The following is a 22,422-nucleotide window of genomic DNA, read 5'->3' on the forward strand; positions in this document are numbered from 1 at the left end:
AAGGACTTTCTGAACAGGCAGGCAGAAGGCTGCCAATCTGTGGGTCCTCACAACACCATTCTGGTTAATGTGCTGTGAGTGGAGGAGGTTTGGTTGAGTGGCAACTTTGAGAGTGGTAAGCCTGTTTGGGGTTTTATTGTTTTTACAATGTGTTTGTTTGTTTTTTGTTGTTATACATTGAAAATGGAAAATGTTTGTTATATCATCAGGTGTGTACCGTTCATGGGTTTGAAACATGCAAGGGGTGTTGTCTCTCCAGGGAGTTGTGCATGTAAACTGGATATGTAATGTGAGTACAATATAATTCTACATATATGGAAAGGGGCTTCATACATTTCTGCTTATGATGTGAATCATGTAACATTCTACCTGTTTATGTGCTGGCATTCAGTTTACCTGCTGCAGTTGGAGAAGTGTGGGTGTGCCTGGTCCAACGCGCTGTTCTGGGTGATGGCTTCTTGCTGAGGAATTGTCGCCAGGGCAGACGGTTGCAGGGTGGGGAAATCTGTTATCAACCGGTTACGCAGAGTCTGCATCCAATCCATTAGGGCGAGCCAAAGCTGGGGTGTGGAATTCAAGAGCTGAGTCATTTCGCCAAGATGCGCTAACATCTCCGTCGGGATCTCCGTCGGGATCTGCTGCGGCACCGGCTGATAAGCCACTAGCGGAACCGCTGCCACTTCCAGGGCCAATGCCACTTCCAGGGCCACTGCCTCTTCCGGGGGCCACTGCCTCTTCCAAACAACTGTGTTTCAGAAACACAATGAAATCATCTGCCTGCATCCTTCCCGATCCTTTGGCTGACCCAATACAGCCAGGAGGGCCACCGTTGATCATGAATGCCTTCAATTTAACTCGGGGAAAGATGAACATCGGCGTTATGCGATTTCCTTGGGCATTCACTTTCTGCCAAGGCCATGGTGATGAGCTTGCCCCTCTCAGCTGATGTCATTGCCCCCAGTTGTTTCATCCCCCTCCTGGAGACAATTCTGTCTGGGGTCTGGACTGTTGTGATGACGGCCTCGTCCATATTCCACACATCCATCGCTTCAAAGGGCTGGGTGGGGCGTTCCTGGACAGTAGCCAGGTTTCTGAAGAACGTGTCCACGTTGAACCTATTGAAGCTTGTCGCACGGGAAAGGCTAGTCGCCGCTGGACGGCGTATGGACAACTGTTGGTGCCTCATCATGAATACCCAGAACCAATCTCCCCTGCCATTTATTTCTTGTCCCATGCCGCTGGATACTTGGTGTTGTATCTTTTGGAAAGCTGGTACGCAATTTGCGGACCTGAACATTTTAGATAAAACATATTGTTTGAAAGGAAGCCGAACAATAAATACGTTTTACTCTCATGTACCTGTACAAAAGACGTAACAATAAAGTACAACCTTGAACCAGTATCATTGACCCATCTGGCCAGATACCATATATGGACTTTTACATAGGTGATGTCACCTGTGATGTCACAGTGATGTGTCAAGGGAACCAGCCCATAGCTGCGTCTCAAGTTCTTAAATTAGATCCTATTTCCTAGTTCCTATTTCCTTGCTTGTATCAAAATACCTTGTAACATACAAGGAAATGGGAAAGAAGTGTAGGAAACAGGATCTAATTGAAGGACTTGAGACGCAGCTCTTGACTGTAAAAATGTGTACACACACACAGAGACAAGCTGTGATATTTCTCATGGTAAACTGAGACCTTCGGTCGCAACAATAATTTGTATGTAGGCCTAGCCTGTTTATTTTTTTAAATTATTTATGAATTGAAAACCAATGTCCTATGTGAAGTGAACTTTTTAAATTATCGATGAATTGGAAGACCAATGTCCTATGTAAAGTGAATGTTTTAACACATGTATACACAGCCTACACTAATACATTATAATACATCAGTCTATTCTCACCTCCTTTCTTTGGGCATAATCCAAAATACAGCTCTGCAGACTTGGTCAGATAGGTCACCAAGAGCTCCTCCTGCTCATGAGAGAAGACCCTAAAATGAAATTATACCTGGCATGGGCAGCTCTTTTCTCCCATCTCTCTCCATTGGACTTCCTTCTTTTTACATTTTATAAGCTTTGACCACACTTCATACAGACAGACCTTGTAGCACCTCATCTGAGGCTGCCTTTAGCACGTATTGGGTTATTAAGCCCCTCGTCCTCGTCCTGCGAGACCTCTGTCTTGTTATGCAAGCAGAACCATTGAGACAAATTAAAGGTCATTTAAGTTCCCACAGAAACTTCATTTGTGCATGAATACTCAACATTCCTTCAGAACAAAACAACCTCTATTAATGTCCTCTTATGAATGTGCCTCTCACCTGGCTATTCATGCAGAACCATTAAGATAGAGTGGACTATCAAGTCCTATAGAAACCTAATTTGCACATGATTGCTCAGACAGACACACACACACACACAAACACACACACACACACACACACACACACACACACACACACACACACACACACACACACACACACACACACACACACACAGACACTACTACTGTAAACAAAAGCTCAAAAAGACATATTGACTTTGATGTTTTGCCTTTATTTGTGACTGCACAACCTGTACCATCATTTACATTTAACAACATATAAATACAGATTTAGTGTAATCTTCAATGCTGCTGTAAAGGGTCTGTTTTGGTCAAGAGAAATCAGAATGATAATAAAGGGAACATTGAGACTTGTGCATCTCAAAATGTAGGTGGGACATCTTCCACAAAGACAATTCTGTGTAAGAAAGGATGATAATAAGAATAACGAAAGCTGCAGATGTAGTGATGTGCAAAGTGACAGAATTCATACATTTAACAGGCTCAAACACCAGATTGTATTTTTAAACTCTTGACTACGATAATAAGAAACCCACTAAAAAGAAGAGTTCACTTAAAGATGATCAACAAAATATCTTCTCCAGTTGTTCTAGAATCATCATGCTCATATACGTGTAACGTGTTTATAGTTTAACCATCTTGATAACAAGTTATGATGCACACATGCAGGCAATAAATGTGTAGGACCTTACACTGTGAATGAACATTGAGTGAACAAGAGAAGTGTTGTCCACACTGATCACATCCATATGGTTTCAGTGTTTGTAGCTTGTCGCCTCTGGACGGCGTATGGAAAACTGTTGGTTCCTCATCATGAATCCCTGGAACCAATCTCCCCCTGCCATTTCTTTCTTGTCCCATGCCGCTGGATACTTGGTGTTGTATCTTTTGGAAAGCTGGTACGCAATTTGCGGACCTAAACATTTTAGATAAAACATATGTGTCCGAACACAGCTGAGGGCTAGTCATTGAATTTTAAATTTTAATTTTTCCCATTTCATTTGAAAGCTGGGAATCATAGCTACAAAATGATATATTGGTTGTGAAGATTGACCCAACAGTGTTGTAGATATAGGCCTACTACGGCATTGTTTGAAAGGAAGCCGAACGTTTTACTTTTATATACCTGTACAAAAGACGTAACAATAAAATACAGCAGCAGCAGCCAGAATAACCTTTCTGACATTTGATTGGGGTCTTTCCTCACCTGGGACCCCCCAGACGCCGGACCCCTGTGCCTATCTCAGTACTCGCTCTGCTCCTGCTCCAGAACAATGTCATATTAGATCATAATTGAATAAATGTTTTTGTTGCTGGACTCTGAAAACAAAAATGAGTAGTAGCAAATACCAGGGGTCTTCCACAGGGGCTTCGGGACCCCTAGGGGGTCCTCAGAGTTACTACATAGTGTACTTCTAATGATTTTTTTGCGTAACTTTATTTTTTTACTGCTTTGGCTTTTATAGGGACCAAAGTGTCAGAAAATGATGGGTGTCAGATTTTCCCAACCCCTGCCCCTTTTCTGGGGGGTCATCTATTTTAGGACACTGTAGAACAGTATGCCAGCCAGTTAATGTCCAATTTTCATAATATTAGGGTTGTTTTGAAGGTTTTAAAACATTCATATATTGCACTCTTGAAGCAGCCAGAATAAGCTTTCTGACTTTTGGTGGGGGTCTTTCCTCACCTGGGACCCCCGGAATGACTCCTGAGCCTATCTCAGTACTCATTACAGCCCTTGCTCTGCTCCTGCTCCAGAACAGTGTCAAATTAGATCATAACTGAAGTATAAAAGCTTTTGTAGCTGGGCTCTGACAACAAAAATGAGTAGCTAATGCCAGGGGTCTTCCACAGGGGGTCTGGGACCCCCAGGTGTCCTCAGAGTTACTACAGGGGGCCAGCCAAATGGCTATTACAGTTTTGGCCCTATTCTTGCAAACAGTTCTGCAATTTGCTAACTATTTTTGAATAATATTAGAAACTGTTAGTTTTATGCATCCTGGGTTTATGTAGTGTACTTGATGGTTTATTAGTATTCTCAGTATTATTTACTAAAGATGCCTCAGGGTGACAATTCTTTGCCATCTGACTAGTGATGTATATCGGTGTACAGATGTACAGATCCATGTACTGTATATTGAGATGTGCTGTGAGAGCCCAAACATGCTTACTCAGTTATTTGTTATGACAACTGACATCAATACCCTTCATGGAGATCCCTGTCTATAGAACCAGTCACACAGATATAGGCTGTCTTGGCCATCTGTCTTGGCCATATATGGATTCTGTTAGTGTGGCATGTGGCCGATGTGGCCTCCATATATGGGCATTCCCATATGAAGTCCTGTTAGATATGGGCTTAATATTGAAGACATCAAGGAACTCCCTATATGGTCATAAAAGGGATTCTGTTAGTGTGCCATCACAGTGAAGCAGCAACACAGTGAAATGTTTTTGTTGCTGGACTCTGAAAACAAAAATGAGTAGTAGCAAATACCAGGGGTCTTCCACAGGGGCTTCGGGACCCCTAGGGGGTCCTCAGAGTTACTACATAGTGTACTTCTAATGATTTTTTTGCGTAACTTTATTTTTTTACTGCTTTGGCTTTTATAGGGACCAAAGTGTCAGAAAATGATGGGTGTCAGATTTTCCCAACCCCTGCCCCTTTTCTGGGGGGTCATCTATTTTAGGACACTGTAGAACAGTATGCCAGCCAGTTAATGTCCAATTTTCATAATATTAGAGTTGTTTTGAAGGTTTTAAAACATTCATATATTGCATTCTTGAAGCAGCCAGAATAAGCTTTCTGACTTTTGGTGGGGGTCTTTCCTCACCTGGGACCCCCGGAATGACTCCTGAGCCTATCTCAGTACTCATTACAGCCGGCCTCGTCCATATTCCACACATCCATCGCTTCAAAGGGCTGGGTGGGGCGTTCCTGGACAGTAGCCAGGTTTCTGAAGAACGTGTCCACGTTGAACCTATTGAAGCTTGTCGCACGGGAAAGGCTAGTCGCCGCTGGACGGCGTATGGACAACTGTTGGTGCCTCATCATGAATACCCAGAACCAATCTCCCCTGCCATTTATTTCTTGTCCCATGCCGCTGGATACTTGGTGTTGTATCTTTTGGAAAGCTGGTACGCAATTTGCGGACCTGAACATTTTAGATAAAACATATTGTTTGAAAGGAAGCCGAACAATAAATACGTTTTACTCTCATGTACCTGTACAAAAGACGTAACAATAAAGTACAACCTTGAACCAGTATCATTGACCCATCTGGCCAGATACCATATATGGACTTTTACATAGGTGATGTCACCTGTGATGTCACAGTGATGTGTCAAGGGAACCAGCCCATAGCTGCGTCTCAAGTTCTTAAATTAGATCCTATTTCCTAGTTCCTATTTCCTTGCTTGTATCAAAATACCTTGTAACATACAAGGAAATGGGAAAGAAGTGTAGGAAACAGGATCTAATTGAAGGACTTGAGACGCAGCTCTTGACTGTAAAAATGTGTACACACACACAGAGACAAGCTGTGATATTTCTCATGGTAAACTGAGACCTTCGGTCGCAACAATAATTTGTATGTAGGCCTAGCCTGTTTATTTTTTTAAATTATTTATGAATTGAAAACCAATGTCCTATGTGAAGTGAACTTTTTAAATTATCGATGAATTGGAAGACCAATGTCCTATGTAAAGTGAATGTTTTAACACATGTATACACAGCCTACACTAATACATTATAATACATCAGTCTATTCTCACCTCCTTTCTTTGGGCATAATCCAAAATACAGCTCTGCAGACTTGGTCAGATAGGTCACCAAGAGCTCCTCCTGCTCATGAGAGAAGACCCTAAAATGAAATTATACCTGGCATGGGCAGCTCTTTTCTCCCATCTCTCTCCATTGGACTTCCTTCTTTTTACATTTTATAAGCTTTGACCACACTTCATACAGACAGACCTTGTAGCACCTCATCTGAGGCTGCCTTTAGCACGTATTGGGTTATTAAGCCCCTCGTCCTCGTCCTGCGAGACCTCTGTCTTGTTATGCAAGCAGAACCATTGAGACAAATTAAAGGAAAATTCCAGAATAAAACATATTAATCCTTAATCAGCCTTTTATCACGTCTGTACATACCTGGTATGATGGATTTTTATCATAGTCCTTCCAGTTTTTACTTCTCCTGGACTCCTCAGATCTCTCTCCCACAGCCAAAACGGCGGTCATTTGTGGTCCTCCAAAAGCGCTAATTTTCACAGCTGCAAAGTTACTTTTTTCTTCATAAATCTGCTATTTATAGTTCCAAGAGAGCCAGTAATCCACTGTTTTATCGCGGGTTGAGGGAAATGGCCGTTGTTGACATGATCCCAATAGTACTCACAGAAGAAGAATGAAGTCTCGCGTCTCGCGTGATTACCGCGTTTCCTTTAGCTTTTTCTTTAGCGCAAAAGAAAGCTTTCTCCTGGAGTTATTACAGCCAGTATGTACACAACAAGGCATCGTGGTATATATATAAAAAATAAGAAAGCAGAAGAATATAATCTAGTTAGTCTATTGATCGCTAGAATCTAGTAATATGACTGAGAAGGATTCATAACAAAGCATTTTAACGGACTTCCTGTAGTCATAAGGTCATTCTATTACCTTTATTTATTTTATTTTTTCCTCAATACATTTCTTCGATTTTATTTATTATTTATTTATGGAATTACTTATAAAATAACTTTGACGTGTATTATTATTTGTAAACAATGTAGGCTACAATATAATCACAAAATAATCGTATTTTCCTCAAGACATTCTGCAATGCCTCACCAAATAAACGTTAGGTAAAAAGTACCTCATGAAAGACACGTTTCTGTGGTCATGAGGTAATTTTTACCTAAAGTTTATTTGGTGAGGCATTGCAGAATGTCTTGAGGAAAATACGATTATTTTGTGATTATATTGTAGCCTACATTGTTTACAAATAATAATACACGTCAAAGTTATTTTATAAGTAATTCCATAAATAAATAATAAATAAAATCGAAGAAATGTATTGAGGAAAAAATAAAATAAATAAAGGTAATAGAATTACCTTATGACTACAGGAAGTCCGTTAAAATGCTTTGTTATGAATCCTTCTCAGTCATATTACTAGATTCTAGCGATCAATAGACTAACTAGATTATATTCTTCTGCTTTCTTATTTTTTATATATATACCACGATGCCTTGTTGTGTACATACTGGCTGTAATAACTCCAGGAGAAAGCTTTCTTTTGCGCTAAAGAAAAAGCTAAAGGAAACGAGGTAATCACGCGAGACGCGAGACTTCATTCTTCTTCTGTGAGTACTATTGGGATCATGTCAACAACGGCCATTTCCCTCAACCCGTGATAAAACAGTGGATTACTGGCTGTCTTGGAACTATAAATAGCAGATTTATGAAGAAAAAAGTAACTTTGCAGCGGTGAAAATTAGCGCTTTTGGAGGACCACAAATGACCGCCGTTTTGGCTGTGGGAGAGAGATCTGAGGAGTCCAGGAGAAGTAAAAACTGGAAGGACTATGATAAAAATCCATCATACCAGGTATGTACAGACGTGATAAAAGGCTGATTAAGGATTAATATGTTTTATTCTGGAATTTTCCTTTAAAGGTCATTTAAGTTCCCACAGAAACTTCATTTGTGCATGAATACTCAACATTCCTTCAGAACAAAACAACCTCTATTAATGTCCTCTTATGAATGTGCCTCTCACCTGGCTATTCATGCAGAACCATTAAGATAGAGTGGACTATCAAGTCCTATAGAAACCTAATTTGCACATGATTGCTCAGACAGACACACACACACACACACACACACACACACACACACACACACACACACACACACACACACACACACACACACACACACACACAGACACTACTACTGTAAACAAAAGCTCAAAAAGACATATTGACTTTGATGTTTTGCCTTTATTTGTGACTGCACAACCTGTACCATCATTTACATTTAACAACATATAAATACAGATTTAGTGTAATCTTCAATGCTGCTGTAAAGGGTCTGTTTTGGTCAAGAGAAATCAGAATGATAATAAAGGGAACATTGAGACTTGTGCATCTCAAAATGTAGGTGGGACATCTTCCACAAAGACAATTCTGTGTAAAAAAGGATGATAATAAGAATAACGAAAGCTGCAGATGTAGTGATGTGCAAAGTGACAGAATTCATACATTTAACAGGCTCAAACACCAGATTGTATTTTTAAACTCTTGACTACGATAATAAGAAACCCACTAAAAAGAAGAGTTCACTTAAAGATGATCAACAAAATATCTTCTCCAGTTGTTCTAGAATCATCATGCTCATATACGTGTAACGTGTTTATAGTTTAACCATCTTGATAACAAGTTATGATGCACACATGCAGGCAATAAATGTGTAGGACCTTACACTGTGAATGAACATTGAGTGAACAAGAGAAGTGTTGTCCACACTGATCACATCCATATGGTTTCAGTGTTTGTAGCTTGTCGCCTCTGGACGGCGTATGGAAAACTGTTGGTTCCTCATCATGAATCCCTGGAACCAATCTCCCCCTGCCATTTCTTTCTTGTCCCATGCCGCTGGATACTTGGTGTTGTATCTTTTGGAAAGCTGGTACGCAATTTGCGGACCTAAACATTTTAGATAAAACATATGTGTCCGAACACAGCTGAGGGCTAGTCATTGAATTTTACATTTTAATTTTTCCCATTTCATTTGAAAGCTGGGAATCATAGCTACAAAATGATATATTGGTTGTGAAGATTGACCCAACAGTGTTGTAGATATAGGCCTACTACGGCATTGTTTGAAAGGAAGCCGAACGTTTTACTTTTATATACCTGTACAAAAGACGTAACAATAAAATACAGCAGCAGCAGCCAGAATAACCTTTCTGACATTTGATTGGGGTCTTTCCTCACCTGGGACCCCCCAGACGCCGGACCCCTGTGCCTATCTCAGTACTCGCTCTGCTCCTGCTCCAGAACAATGTCATATTAGATCATAATTGAATAAATGTTTTTGTTGCTGGACTCTGAAAACAAAAATGAGTAGTAGCAAATACCAGGGGTCTTCCACAGGGGCTTCGGGACCCCTAGGGGGTCCTCAGAGTTACTACATAGTGTACTTCTAATGATTTTTTTGCGTAACTTTATTTTTTTACTGCTTTGGCTTTTATAGGGACCAAAGTGTCAGAAAATGATGGGTGTCAGATTTTCCCAACCCCTGCCCCTTTTCTGGGGGGTCATCTATTTTAGGACACTGTAGAACAGTATGCCAGCCAGTTAATGTCCAATTTTCATAATATTAGGGTTGTTTTGAAGGTTTTAAAACATTCATATATTGCACTCTTGAAGCAGCCAGAATAAGCTTTCTGACTTTTGGTGGGGGTCTTTCCTCACCTGGGACCCCCGGAATGACTCCTGAGCCTATCTCAGTACTCATTACAGCCCTTGCTCTGCTCCTGCTCCAGAACAGTGTCAAATTAGATCATAACTGAAGTATAAAAGCTTTTGTAGCTGGGCTCTGACAACAAAAATGAGTAGCTAATGCCAGGGGTCTTCCACAGGGGGTCTGGGACCCCCAGGTGTCCTCAGAGTTACTACAGGGGGCCAGCCAAATGGCTATTACAGTTTTGGCCCTATTCTTGCAAACAGTTCTGCAATTTGCTAACTATTTTTGAATAATATTAGAAACTGTTAGTTTTATGCATCCTGGGTTTATGTAGTGTACTTGATGGTTTATTAGTATTCTCAGTATTATTTACTAAAGATGCCTCAGGGTGACAATTCTTTGCCATCTGACTAGTGATGTATATCGGTGTACAGATGTACAGATCCATGTACTGTATATTGAGATGTGCTGTGAGAGCCCAAACATGCTTACTCAGTTATTTGTTATGACAACTGACATCAATACCCTTCATGGAGATCCCTGTCTATAGAACCAGTCACACAGATATAGGCTGTCTTGGCCATCTGTCTTGGCCATATATGGATTCTGTTAGTGTGGCATGTGGCCGATGTGGCCTCCATATATGGGCATTCCCATATGAAGTCCTGTTAGATATGGGCTTAATATTGAAGACATCAAGGAACTCCCTATATGGTCATAAAAGGGATTCTGTTAGTGTGCCATCACAGTGAAGCAGCAACACAGTGAAATGTTTTTGTTGCTGGACTCTGAAAACAAAAATGAGTAGTAGCAAATACCAGGGGTCTTCCACAGGGGCTTCGGGACCCCTAGGGGGTCCTCAGAGTTACTACATAGTGTACTTCTAATGATTTTTTTGCGTAACTTTATTTTTTTACTGCTTTGGCTTTTATAGGGACCAAAGTGTCAGAAAATGATGGGTGTCAGATTTTCCCAACCCCTGCCCCTTTTCTGGGGGGTCATCTATTTTAGGACACTGTAGAACAGTATGCCAGCCAGTTAATGTCCAATTTTCATAATATTAGAGTTGTTTTGAAGGTTTTAAAACATTCATATATTGCATTCTTGAAGCAGCCAGAATAAGCTTTCTGACTTTTGGTGGGGGTCTTTCCTCACCTGGGACCCCCGGAATGACTCCTGAGCCTATCTCAGTACTCATTACAGCCTACTAAACCTACTAAAATCACTTGCATTATATAATGGATATTATAGGTGCCCGACAGAAATTTAATTGATCTGATATACAGCAAAGCAACGGTTCAATTTAACACAATTACAATGAAACAAAATGAAATATTGAGAATAAATAATAAATTGAATAGAGTACATAACCCTACCAAAGTCTTTGTTTTCCTCCTGTTCAGCAGAGTTGAGGTTGAGAGAGGTCATCATTGCCTGGAGTCCACAGTCCACTGGAAGACTTGTGGAGACATGTCACAGACCAACCCTTCTTATACTAGAGAGCCTGGGGTGAAAGCACTAACTGCTATGAATGATTGGCCAATGAGAACAATAGAACCATCTCTCCACCAATCACAGTGTAACATACAGTGCTCCACCCCTCACTCCTCCCCCAGACATGATCCATGCAACCTTGTACAAATGAATTGGCAACAAAATAAATAGAAATAAATAGCATTTTTACCTAAAATACATGAACATATCTCTATAATAATGACATATCTATCCAATGAATACATGTATGGATATACACCATGGCACATATAAGATCAATATTATTCTATATATGACAATAAATGCTTTGTTTACTCTATAATAATATTATATTCACATACATTATGGATATAAACTATGAGAAAAGTGGACATCTCATAATATCTCTTAAATACCCTCAAAGAGAGGATGATCATCTACCCTAGGGGGAAGAAAGGAAGTAATCTACTTATTTGTTTTGTTTAGAACGAATATTATTACTAAATGGTATATGAATAGACTAACTTCTGAAAGGTATGGATTCTATCAATCAATTTCTAACATTCCATTATCAAAACAATAACATAATATAGAAACCATGATTATTAACAGTACAGGTAGTACAATCAAAGGTCGTGCTAAACATTAATGTTAAATTAATGGCTGAAATCCTTCAGAACGTGTAATATTCCCTGCACATGTTTTGATTTAAGTTGCTATGTAAGTTCAACCTTTAAATTGATTTGACTACATAGAGTACATAGAAGTGGTCTGGTCAGACTTTACATTTCAATGCCTCCTAGGTGTTGATGGGCCACCATCGACACCTAACAACAATTTGCATCCTGGGTGATCAAACGTGGCATCTCATAATGTGTAAACTCTGGACCATTTACACTGATGAAAAAACTGATGTGTTGATTAAAGTGCTTTGTCCCTGATAAATAAACAAATACATAAAACCCTGTATAGGGAGAAAGAATGGAAGTCTGATCTACCTAACCCTTTGTTTTGTATCCATGTTATTACTAAAATGATATTATGTGGACTTCATCAATAGCCAAGTGAAGATGTATAATTTATTTGGCACAAGGAAAATTCACTTTATGGACTTTAATTTCTCACAAGGTAATGGGAGACCACTGCACAATGCTATCTCTGACTGGTAAACAAATGTAAATGTCACTTAATGACAAGCCTATTGGCCAATGTTTAATGTGTGAAATCCTGTTCTAATCATGGACCTGCATGGTTCTATGTGTAAAAAAGGATGATAAGAATAACGAAAGCTTCAGATGTAGTGATGCAGGGAAATAAGTGACAGAATTCATACATTTAACAGGCTCAAACACCAGATTTTATTTTTAAACTCTTGACTACGATAATAAGAAACCCACTAAAAAGAACAGTTTATCAACAAAATATCATCTCTAGTTGTTCTAGAAACAGCATGCTCATATACATCATGTAACGTTTTAATAGTTTAACCATCTTAATAACAAGTTCTTATGAAAAGACTATAATGGACTGTCATGCTACACTTGGTTATGTTTCTCAGCTTCTATAGCTCTTGTCATATATACCATTCACAGTAATCTGATTAATCTTTTATGTGTTTACGTCATGATATTTTCTGTCTGATTGAAGACATGAAACTCTTTCTACACTGAACACAGATTAAATCAAGTGTGTACAACATTGTTAACTTGATTGGTTGATTGATTGTCAAAAGCTTTTCAATACACATCACAATTAAATGTTTTTCCCCAGTGTGAATTATCTGGTGTGACTTAAGGCTGAACAGAAAAGTTTTGACCACACCGATCACATCAATAAGGTTTCTCTCCTTGTGTGAGTTTTCTGGTGGCGTTTAAGATTGGACATTACAGAGAAGTGTTGTCCACACTGATCACAACCATATGGTCTCTCTCCTGTGTGAATTCTCTGGTGGCTTTTAAGGCTGGACATTACAGGGAAGTGCTGTCCACACTGATCACAACCATAGGGTTTCTCTCCTGTGTGAATTCTCTGGTGGATTTTAAGGCTGTACATTACAGAGAAGTGCTGTCCACACTGATCACAGCCATATGGTTTCTCTCCAGTGTGACTTTTCTGATGTCTTTCAAGGTTTGCCATTACAGAAAAGTGTTGTCCACACAAATCACACCCATGGGGTTTCTCCCCAGTGTGCATTTTCTGGTGTCTTTTAAGGTTTTCCATCCTAGAGAAGTGCTGCCCACACTGATCACATCCATAGGGGTTCTCTCCTGTGTGAATTCTCTGGTGGCTTTTGAGGCTGGACATTTCAGAGAAGTGTTGTCCACACTGATCACAGCCATATGGTTTCTCTCCAGTGTGAATTTTCTGGTGTCTTACAAGGTTTGCCATTAAAGAAAAGTGTTGTCCACACTGATCACATCCATATGGTTTCTCTCCAGAGTGAATTCTCTGGTAGAGAAACCTATATTTAAGGACTTTCTGAACAGGCAGGCAGAAGGCTGCCAATCTGTGGGTCCTCACAACACCATTCTGGTTAATGTGCTGTGAGTGGAGGAGGTTTGGTTGAGTGGCAACTTTGAGAGTGGTAAGCCTGTTTGGGGTTTTATTGTTTTTACAATGTGTTTGTTTGTTTTTTGTTGTTATACATTGAAAATGGAAAATGTTTGTTATATCATCAGGTGTGTACCGTTCATGGGTTTGAAACATGCAAGGGGTGTTGTCTCTCCAGGGAGTTGTGCATGTAAACTGGATATGTAATGTGAGTACAATATAATTCTACATGGAAAGGGGCTTCATACATTTCTGCTTATGATGTGAATCATGTAACATTCTACCTGTTTATGTGCTGGCATTCAGTTTACCTGCTGCAGTTGGAGAAGTGTGGGTGTGCCTGGTCCAACGCGCTGTTCTGGGTGATGGCTTCTTGCTGAGGAATTGTCGCCAGGGCAGACGGTTGCAGGGTGGGGAAATCTGTTATCAACCGGTTACGCAGAGTCTGCATCCAATCCATTAGGGCGAGCCAAAGCTGGGGTGTGGAATTCAAGAGCTGAGTCATTTCGCCAAGATGCGCTAACATCTCCGTCGGGATCTCCGTCGGGATCTGCTGCGGCACCGGCTGATAAGCCACTAGCGGAACCGCTGCCACTTCCAGGGCCAATGCCACTTCCAGGGCCACTGCCTCTTCCGGGGGCCACTGCCTCTTCCAAACAACTGTGTTTCAGAAACACAATGAAATCATCTGCCTGCATCCTTCCCGATCCTTTGGCTGACCCAATACAGCCAGGAGGGCCACCGTTGATCATGAATGCCTTCAATTTAACTCGGGGAAAGATGAACATCGGCGTTATGCGATTTCCTTGGGCATTCACTTTCTGCCAAGGCCATGGTGATGAGCTTGCCCCTCTCAGCTGATGTCATTGCCCCCAGTTGTTTCATCCCCCTCCTGGAGACAATTCTGTCTGGGGTCTGGACTGTTGTGATGCCGGCTTCGTCCATATTCCACACATCCATCGCTTCAAAGGGCTGGGTGGGGCGTTCCTGGACAGTAGCCAGGTTTCTGAAGAATGTGTCCACGTTGAACCTATTGAAGCTTGTCGCACGGGAAAGGCTAGTCGCCGCTGGACGGCGTATGGACAACTGTTGGTGCCTCATCATGAATACCCAGAACCAATCTCCCCTGCCATTTATTTCTTGTCCCATGCCGCTGGATACTTGGTGTTGTATCTTTTGGAAAGCTGGTACGCAATTTGCGGACCTGAACATTTTAGATAAAACATATTGTTTGAAAGGAAGCCGAACAATAAATACGTTTTACTCTCATGTACCTGTACAAAAGACGTAACAATAAAGTACAACCTTGAACCAGTATCATTGACCCATCTGGCCAGATACCATATATGGACTTTTACATAGGTGATGTCACCTGTGATGTCACAGTGATGTGTCAAGGGAACCAGCCCATAGCTGCGTCTCAAGTTCTTAAATTAGATCCTATTTCCTAGTTCCTATTTCCTTGCTTGTATCAAAATACCTTGTAACATACAAGGAAATAGGAAAGAAGTGTAGGAAACAGGATCTAATTGAAGGACTTGAGACGCAGCTCTTGACTGTAAAAATGTGTACACACACACAGAGACAAGCTGTGATATTTCTCATGGTAAACTGAGACCTTCGGTCGCAACAATAATTTGTATGTAGGCCTAGCCTGTTTATTTTTTTAAATTATTTATGAATTGAAAACCAATGTCCTATGTGAAGTGAACTTTTTAAATTATCGATGAATTGGAAGACCAATGTCCTATGTAAAGTGAATGTTTTAACACATGTATACACAGCCTACACTAATACATTATAATACATCAGTCTATTCTCACCTCCTTTCTTTGGGCATAATCCAAAATACAGCTCTGCAGACTTGGTCAGATAGGTCACCAAGAGCTCCTCCTGCTCATGAGAGAAGACCCTAAAATGAAATTATACCTGGCATGGGCAGCTCTTTTCTCCCATCTCTCTCCATTGGACTTCCTTCTTTTTACATTTTATAAGCTTTGACCACACTTCATACAGACAGACCTTGTAGCACCTCATCTGAGGCTGCCTTTAGCACGTATTGGGTTATTAAGCCCCTCGTCCTCGTCCTGCGAGACCTCTGTCTTGTTATGCAAGCAGAACCATTGAGACAAATTAAAGGTCATTTAAGTTCCCACAGAAACTTCATTTGTGCATGAATACTCAACATTCCTTCAGAACAAAACAACCTCTATTAATGTCCTCTTATGAATGTGCCTCTCACCTGGCTATTCATGCAGAACCATTAAGATAGAGTGGACTATCAAGTCCTATAGAAACCTAATTTTTACATGATTGCTCACACACACACACACACACACACACACACACACACACACACACACACACACACACACACACACACACACACACACACACACACAGACACTACTACTGTAAACAAAAGCTCAAAAAGACATATTGACTTTGATGTTTTGCCTTTATTTGTGACTGCACAACCTGTACCATCATTTACATTTAACAACATATAAATACAGATTTAGTGTAATCTTCAATGCTGCTGTAAAGGGTCTGTTTTGGTCAAGAGAAATCAGAATGATAATAAAGGGAACATTGAGACTTGTGCATCTCAAAATGTAGGTGGGACATCTTCCACAAAGACAATTCTGTGTAAAAAAGGATGATAATAAGAATAACGAAAGCTGCAGATGTAGTGATGTGCAAAGTGACAGAATTCATACATTTAACAGGCTCAAACACCAGATTGTATTTTTAAACTCTTGACTACGATAATAAGAAACCCACTAAAAAGAAGAGTTCACTTAAAGATGATCAACAAAATATCTTCTCCAGTTGTTCTAGAATCATCATGCTCATATACGTGTAACGTGTTTATAGTTTAACCATCTTGATAACAAGTTATGATGCACACATGCAGGCAATAAATGTGTACACTGCAAAAATGAATGAACTAAGCAAGATTTGCAATCGTATATCTAGCCATAAATTCTTATTGTTCTAGTTTTAAAAATTATATTCTAAAGAAGATAAAATTGTACAAGATGATGATTTTTGTTTTAAGAAAATATTTCTTTTTTTTCTTACCATGATATTAGATCTTAAATTATAATATTTCACATTTACATCAAGTAAAAATTACCCTCTGAGACAAAGGTTGAATCCACAGTGTCACTTTTAAGAAAATGAGTAGCTCTGAGTACTTATTTTAAGTACCAAACTAGTAAAATACCCTATTGTCTTTATGTATGGATCTCAGTGTTTGATTAGGTCATATGGAAATACAATGACTACAATATGGGCATTCCCAGATATGGGGTTAATATTGATGACACCATATATGGCATATATGGATATGTCCATGGGCTTTGCCAGATATGGGCTTAATATTGATGACATCAGGGATCTCCATATATGGATATGTCCATGGGCTTTGCCAGATATGGGCTTAATATTGATGACATCAGGGATTTCCATATATGGATACATGGGCGTTGCCAGATATGGGCTTAATATTGATGACATCAGGGATCTCCATGCTGCATAAGGGCAAAAAGGGGAGTCCTACATCTTGGTCAGTGAGTCAGAGTGATGTCACAAGATCTGCACGGTTTCAGAGAAACAGCGACCGAAGGTCACAATAACTATTTTCACACTACATATTGGAATGAAAAATGTTGTTCAACATCACGTTTATTCACATTTAATTAAGTACAGTGGCTTTCAAATGGCAAGATCAGAGTACATGGAATAAAGTAAATAATAAAGCAAATATATAGAAATCCCACCTCAGCCAAACCTTTAAATATAACATGTCTCTCGAAGTGGTGTTCAAATACATCATTTTGGGGGACCTTGGCATGACAATGTTTGAAAACTAAGGCATTTGTAGAATCAGGCCCAGGTCGTATGGCTCAAGTCATAACGGGTTAATTACACCACACTCATTCCTTTTGGGTTCTTAAAGGAGTAGTTCACCCCCAAAATGACTTTTTTTCTATTGATTACTCACCCCATGGAGACGTGAATTCATGGAAATGTATTTTTTGTTTTTTTGTCACATTCCTAAGCCAATAAAGCCTAAAGCCCCCATTGATTCCGGTAGGGGACCCAAAGTGTCTTTGGGTCCCCTACCCCTACATTTATTATAATCAAATTATTGACTTAGGAATGCGATAAGGGTAATAATAATAATTATTATAATTATTATTACCCATATATATATATATATATATATATATATATATATATATATATATATATATATGGGTAATAATAATAATAATTATTATATATATATATATATATATATATATATATATATATATATATATATATATATATATATATACATGAATTAGAGTCTCCATGGTGTGAGTAATCAATCATTTTGGGGGTGAACTACTCCTTTAATGGTAATTTTTCAGTGCAATTACGTCATCAATGTCATATGGAGCAAATAACGCAATTCAGAAATGACATAAATAAACAATACATTTTCTTTTTGTAATAGCCTGGGCATTATTTTAATGTATTATGTTAGGCTTATTTCCACAGGGCTTATGACGTAAGCACGTAAGCGCACGTTAAGCGCACGTAGATAGGCTATTTGAAAACGTCACATCCGCTTGACTTCATCATCATCATCATCTTCTTCTTCAAACTCCCAACCGCTAACCTATGCCGCTAACGCTAACAGCTGTGGACTTGGAGTGGAACCGAACGCACGCACGGTAAGCTATTATTCTATTATATTCTACTTTGCACACGAATGTTGAGTGCCATAAAACAACAAGACGAGGCCACAAGCCACAAAGCCTAATTTATATTTTGCACGGCGACGGTGTCGCACGCTGAAAATAACAGATCTTGCAGTGTTATACAAGCTCACAAAGCCGACCACGCTATGCACGGAGAGCTTTTAGATCTGCTATGTTCAGCACCGTCGTGCTGCTAAGTACTTAAACATGCAATTGCACCGTGTTTTGAACTTGTGTATGGTTCATTTTTATAAATTAGGGCTTTTGCCACGTTATCATGCAAAGTGGAGGGCCTGTTTATTATGATTTCAGGTTAACCTACAACAATAAAAGAACAATGATGATAAAAAAACGTTTTATTTTTACGATGAATAACAGAACAGTAAAGTTGTCAGAGTTGCAATTGGTCCCTCCTGATGTGATCATTTTAAATGATGCCATAGCATTTCAGTGAATTCACCCCCCCCTCCCTGTCTGCCAGGTACAATATGTGACAACATGTACTGCATCATGGTTAAGCTGGAAACTACCACACTATCCATTTTACAAGGTATGTTGATATTCAGCTGATTAAATTAATGCATGACAGACCTAAATGTGACCCTTGCGGGTACATTTGAGGACCCCCACCCCAAAAAGCACTTATAATTGTAGGATTTGAGGCATTACATTTAGTTGAAGCTTGTGGATTGGCTACTTTCATCTTGGCCAATGTTGGACCATTTAGCTGGCGACCACCTTAAAAGGATATTTTACTTTCATAAACAAATGTGGGTAATTGTTGTCGACCCATGCTTTTGTGAACACCCCAGACTGTTTTCAAGTTGTTCAACATAGTATGCAGAGCATGACATCGAAGGCTCTGTTCAATATAGTGAAGTGTTTCTCAACTTTTTTTAATTTCTAGGACCCCCATAACAGTATGGTCAAAAAGAAGCCAATGAGGGTCTACTCACTTAGGTTCTCCTCACTCTGAGTTACACCTATTTACATATTGATATTCATTTGATCAGACACGCCCCTTCCTATTCAATCCCATTGTAACTTAAACCATGGTGGATATTTTTTTTACTATTTTGAAAAGCATTTTAAATGGTTCAAATAGCTGATCTACAAGCTCACAATGTGTCAATGTAGCTATCCATTTGAAGTATTTAAAAACATATTGTTCAAAGTGGTAAAAATATTGTTCAAAATGGTAGAAAAGCCTAAGAAGTTAAGCAAAAAAAATAAAAATAGAAATTGATAAATACTGTATTGAAACAACACAAAACTAGGTATAAACTAGTCCCCTGGGGATTTGCACAGTATATGGGGGATTGATTAAATGTAGGGGTGTAGGAGTCTCAGAATTAATGGTGGAGAACCCAGACATATCAGTGTCATGTCAATGCCCATATTTGGACATTGTTTCATCATGCAGCTGTTACCATGGTGACGACACTGTTTAGTTTCAGTGCAGACAGAGATGGACATACATTCCGTAAATTAATAGTTATTATATTATTGATGTGTTCATTTTGCTTTACATTAGAAGCAGACATGCTACGCACCCTCACCCAAGAGGATTTGATGGAGGTTTTTCCAGGCCAGGCTGACTTTGGCCACAGAAAGCGCTTGTGGGCTCCAATTCACCCAGAGGTATTATAACTGCATTGTTTGGCAAATATCAGTGACAGAGTTTTAAATTGGGTCAGTTATTTACCACTTTGTAAATGTTTTATCTGCTTTACTTAGAATGAGAATCCACAAGACAAATCTGGCCCTGTTGGATCCAGAACGTCTTCCTTCTCTCCACTCCCACGGTAGGAGTACATCCCACCACTCCGACATGTCTCCTTTCCGACATGTCTCCATTCCGACACTAACCCTATCTCTAACCCTAACCTGAACCCCCATGGGAGTGTTGCCACTCCGACAATAAGAAGCCAATTTCGGAGTGGCGACATGTCGGATTGGAGAGAGCCTCCCCCACGGTAGATAATTATGTAACTTTGAAAAAAAAAAAAAAGATCTACAAGCTACAATTAAAATCACACGACACGACAAATCATATTGGGACATGGGTCCAAAAATACATTTCAGTCTTGGGATTTCTTTTTGCTTTTACCTCTACATACAGCAGTTGTTTCAATGTTTTTTTTGTTGTTGTTTTTTTTACTTTTTTTCTAGGTTAAAGATGAGCTACGTCGGATCTTGGCAAAGGATAACCCTAACTTCACTGAGGCCAAGAAGAGGTGGGATAGCTTCTGCTGCCAGGTCCAGTTCTACGCTGCCTGGAACAAGGCAAGCACAGCTTCCTTTGGATGGAGGTAAGTGATTTTGCTCTCATCCACTCGTCCTAGACAAGTCGCCCTTCTGGCACCCAAAATGTGTAATATCTTCCTGTTGCTCTTAGAACTACAGACCCACTCTCTAGGTTCTGCCGTGGTCTGAAGACTCACCTCTTCAGACTCCATCATAGCCCATAGCACCTGCTCTTTAACCTTAACTATAAGTTAGATTGCATTTTTGTTTACTTTAGTTTTTTCTTAGATTACAATGAGTTTGATGTATTGACCTTGCTTAATGTATGTCGCTCTGGATTAAGAGCGTCAGCTAAACGCCTTAATTGTTTACAGTAGTACATTTTTGAGTAAACAACACTGAGTGAATAGATTTACTAAGCACTTTTATTTTTGTCTCAGTTGAATTTGCTGTAGGGAGAATCAAGGCACCCTGTTTCCCTCCAGCTCCCCACCACCAAAGAAGCTGGGAGGACCCAGTGAAGCGTTGCTCCACATCCTTGAGGTAGGAGTGTCACACCAAATAGACAAAATAGCTGATCTACAAGCTCAAAACATGTCCGTGTGGTATGTTTTATGCTTGTATATCTGCTATTCTTTTTTATTTTTATTGGAATTCTGAAGTGTATTTTCTAATGCATTTATGCAAGGTTTATTAACTTAAATGAACTTAACTACAAATACATTGGACTTAAAAAAATACTGAAATCAATACTATATCGGTTTTCTGTTATTAAGTGACAAGTCGGTTTGCCAGTTGCCCATTTATGTTTACTGAAATCATTTCTATATTGTTTTTCTTTGTTTTGCTGTAGCCATCTGAAGACCCAAATCTCTACCACCAGAAGAGACCCCTCCAGAGCCCCGTCCTGATCCTGGATAGGCCCCGCTGTTTGGTTGCTGTGGGGAACACTCCCATCACCATCTTTCCAGAGGAGCAGCTGATTGACGGTCTGATCTATTTACTTGGCTATTACTACACCTTCCATCTCACGTACCCCAAGTGCGTGGCTACACTCCTGTCTGTCGTGCAGACAGAAATATTATGTGATGACATACATGACCGTGACACCACTCCATCCTACAAAAAGCCTTGGCAGAGTGGAAGACTTTTGTTGATGGGAAGTAGTGAGGTGCTAGTGAAGTGCAATAACGGATGCTGTATTTTTTATTTGTTTTTATTTATTTTATTTGTTGATGTAAAGTAGAGGTGCTTGTAAAGTACAATACCAGGTGCTGTAATGTCAAGTTAACACACAAATCCATTCATTCAGGAGTTATTGTTTTTAGATATATTTCTAAGCCAATAATTTGACCCGCTCAAATTATAAGCCTGTGAACTGATGAAATCTTCAATGTTGTCATGCCAATTTAAGGAATACAGGTCCTCTCGCCAAATTTCCAACTCGACAAATGACGCAAATGAATTTTCTAGGGCAGCTCGCCAACTAGCGTGGGCATGTCGCCCCGTGGGTTAGGATGCCTCGCCAAATGCTCCAAGGACAGGTCGCCAAAACAGCTTGGATGGCTCACCCCTAAGCCACGGACTGTGATA

At 39.8% G+C, this 22,422-nt stretch overlaps 1 protein-coding gene across 1 annotated transcript; it reads left to right on the plus strand.

Annotated features, from left to right (window-relative positions):
* Positions 1–20,124: 20,124 nt before the first annotated feature.
* Positions 20,125–21,879, plus strand: LOC308297476 (uncharacterized protein; the record flags this gene model as incomplete). The annotated part of the gene is made up of 5 exons (XM_080740881.1): positions 20,125–20,223; positions 20,320–20,387; positions 20,755–20,894; positions 21,270–21,372; positions 21,683–21,879. 5 exons carry the CDS (start codon positions 20,125–20,127, stop codon positions 21,738–21,740), a joined length of 468 nt encoding a protein of 155 aa, XP_080597007.1. The 3' UTR covers positions 21,741–21,879.
* Between the last annotated feature and the right edge of the window lie 543 nt (positions 21,880–22,422).

This window comes from Nannobrachium achirus (assembly GCF_963921795.1).
Source record: "Nannobrachium achirus genome assembly, chromosome: 13".
NCBI lineage: Eukaryota > Metazoa > Chordata > Actinopteri > Myctophiformes > Myctophidae > Nannobrachium > Nannobrachium achirus.